This window comes from Chaetura pelagica, unplaced genomic scaffold (assembly GCF_000747805.2).
Source record: "Chaetura pelagica isolate M959 unplaced genomic scaffold, ChaPel_1.0 scaffold1780, whole genome shotgun sequence".
Classification (NCBI taxonomy): domain Eukaryota; kingdom Metazoa; phylum Chordata; class Aves; order Apodiformes; family Apodidae; genus Chaetura; species Chaetura pelagica.
In genome coordinates, this window is record NW_009951695.1 from 18,513 (window position 1) to 19,322 (window position 810).

At 59.6% G+C, this 810-nt stretch overlaps 1 protein-coding gene across 1 annotated transcript; it reads right to left on the reverse strand.

The window, feature by feature from the left end:
- Window positions 1–382: 382 nt before the first annotated feature.
- LOC104397264 (transmembrane emp24 domain-containing protein 4) lies at window positions 383–779 on the reverse strand (the record flags this gene model as incomplete). Its single annotated transcript, XM_010007252.1, has 2 exons — window positions 383–533; window positions 634–779. Coding segments are annotated over 2 exons (297 nt in total), but the record flags the coding sequence as incomplete, so codon positions are not given.
- Window positions 780–810: the final 31 nt, after the last annotated feature.

Here is an 810-nt window from a genome sequence, read left to right on the forward strand (position 1 = left end):
GGGGGGGGAGGGGGGCAGCCCCGAACGCCTGGGTTCCCCCTTCCTGGCATCATTTTGTGGGGTGGGAACGGGCTGAACACACCCTGGAGAAGCAGCCGGATCCCTTGAGCCCCTCCCTTCCCACCCGGGGGCGGCGCCAGAGCCTCCCACCCCTCTCCAAACCACCAGCGAGCCCCGTTTGGACCCCCAAAAACCTTTATTTTCCCACCAAAATCCACATGGGGGCAGGACACTCCCTTGTTTTGCGAGGTCAGGAAGGCACCCACACCCCCCTGTAACCCCTCAGGGTGCTGGGATCCCATCCCCACTGGTACCACACAAGCCCTGACACGAAAGGCAGGGGGGGTGGAAAGGATTTCATTCCATTTTGGGAACAAAACGACTACACCAGCTTTTTGGCCTCGAAGAAGCTCTTGAGATGCCTCATCTGCCAAATCCCGGTGAGGATGAGGATGATGGTCTGGGCTATGGACCACCAGAGCACCCTCTGGTTGGTGCTCTCACTCGTCATCCGGAACCGCTCCTCCCGGTACTGCGGGTACAGACCCCGGCGTGGGGGGTGGTGAGGGAAACAAAGGGTTAAACCCCCCCCCCCCAAAGCACCCAGAGGAGCTTCCTCCTTCCTTCTTCCCCCTCTGGTAGTTCTGTTCCTTCTGGATTTGTTCCACTTGATCCAGGAGCTGCCGAGCCCGGAGCTGCAACTCGGTGAGTTTATCCTTGGCGGCGATTTCGGGGTAATTATTGGTGTGTTCCCCTACCTGGATGTCCAGGTGGACCCTCTGCAGGGGGGGGGGGAAATCACACAAAAAG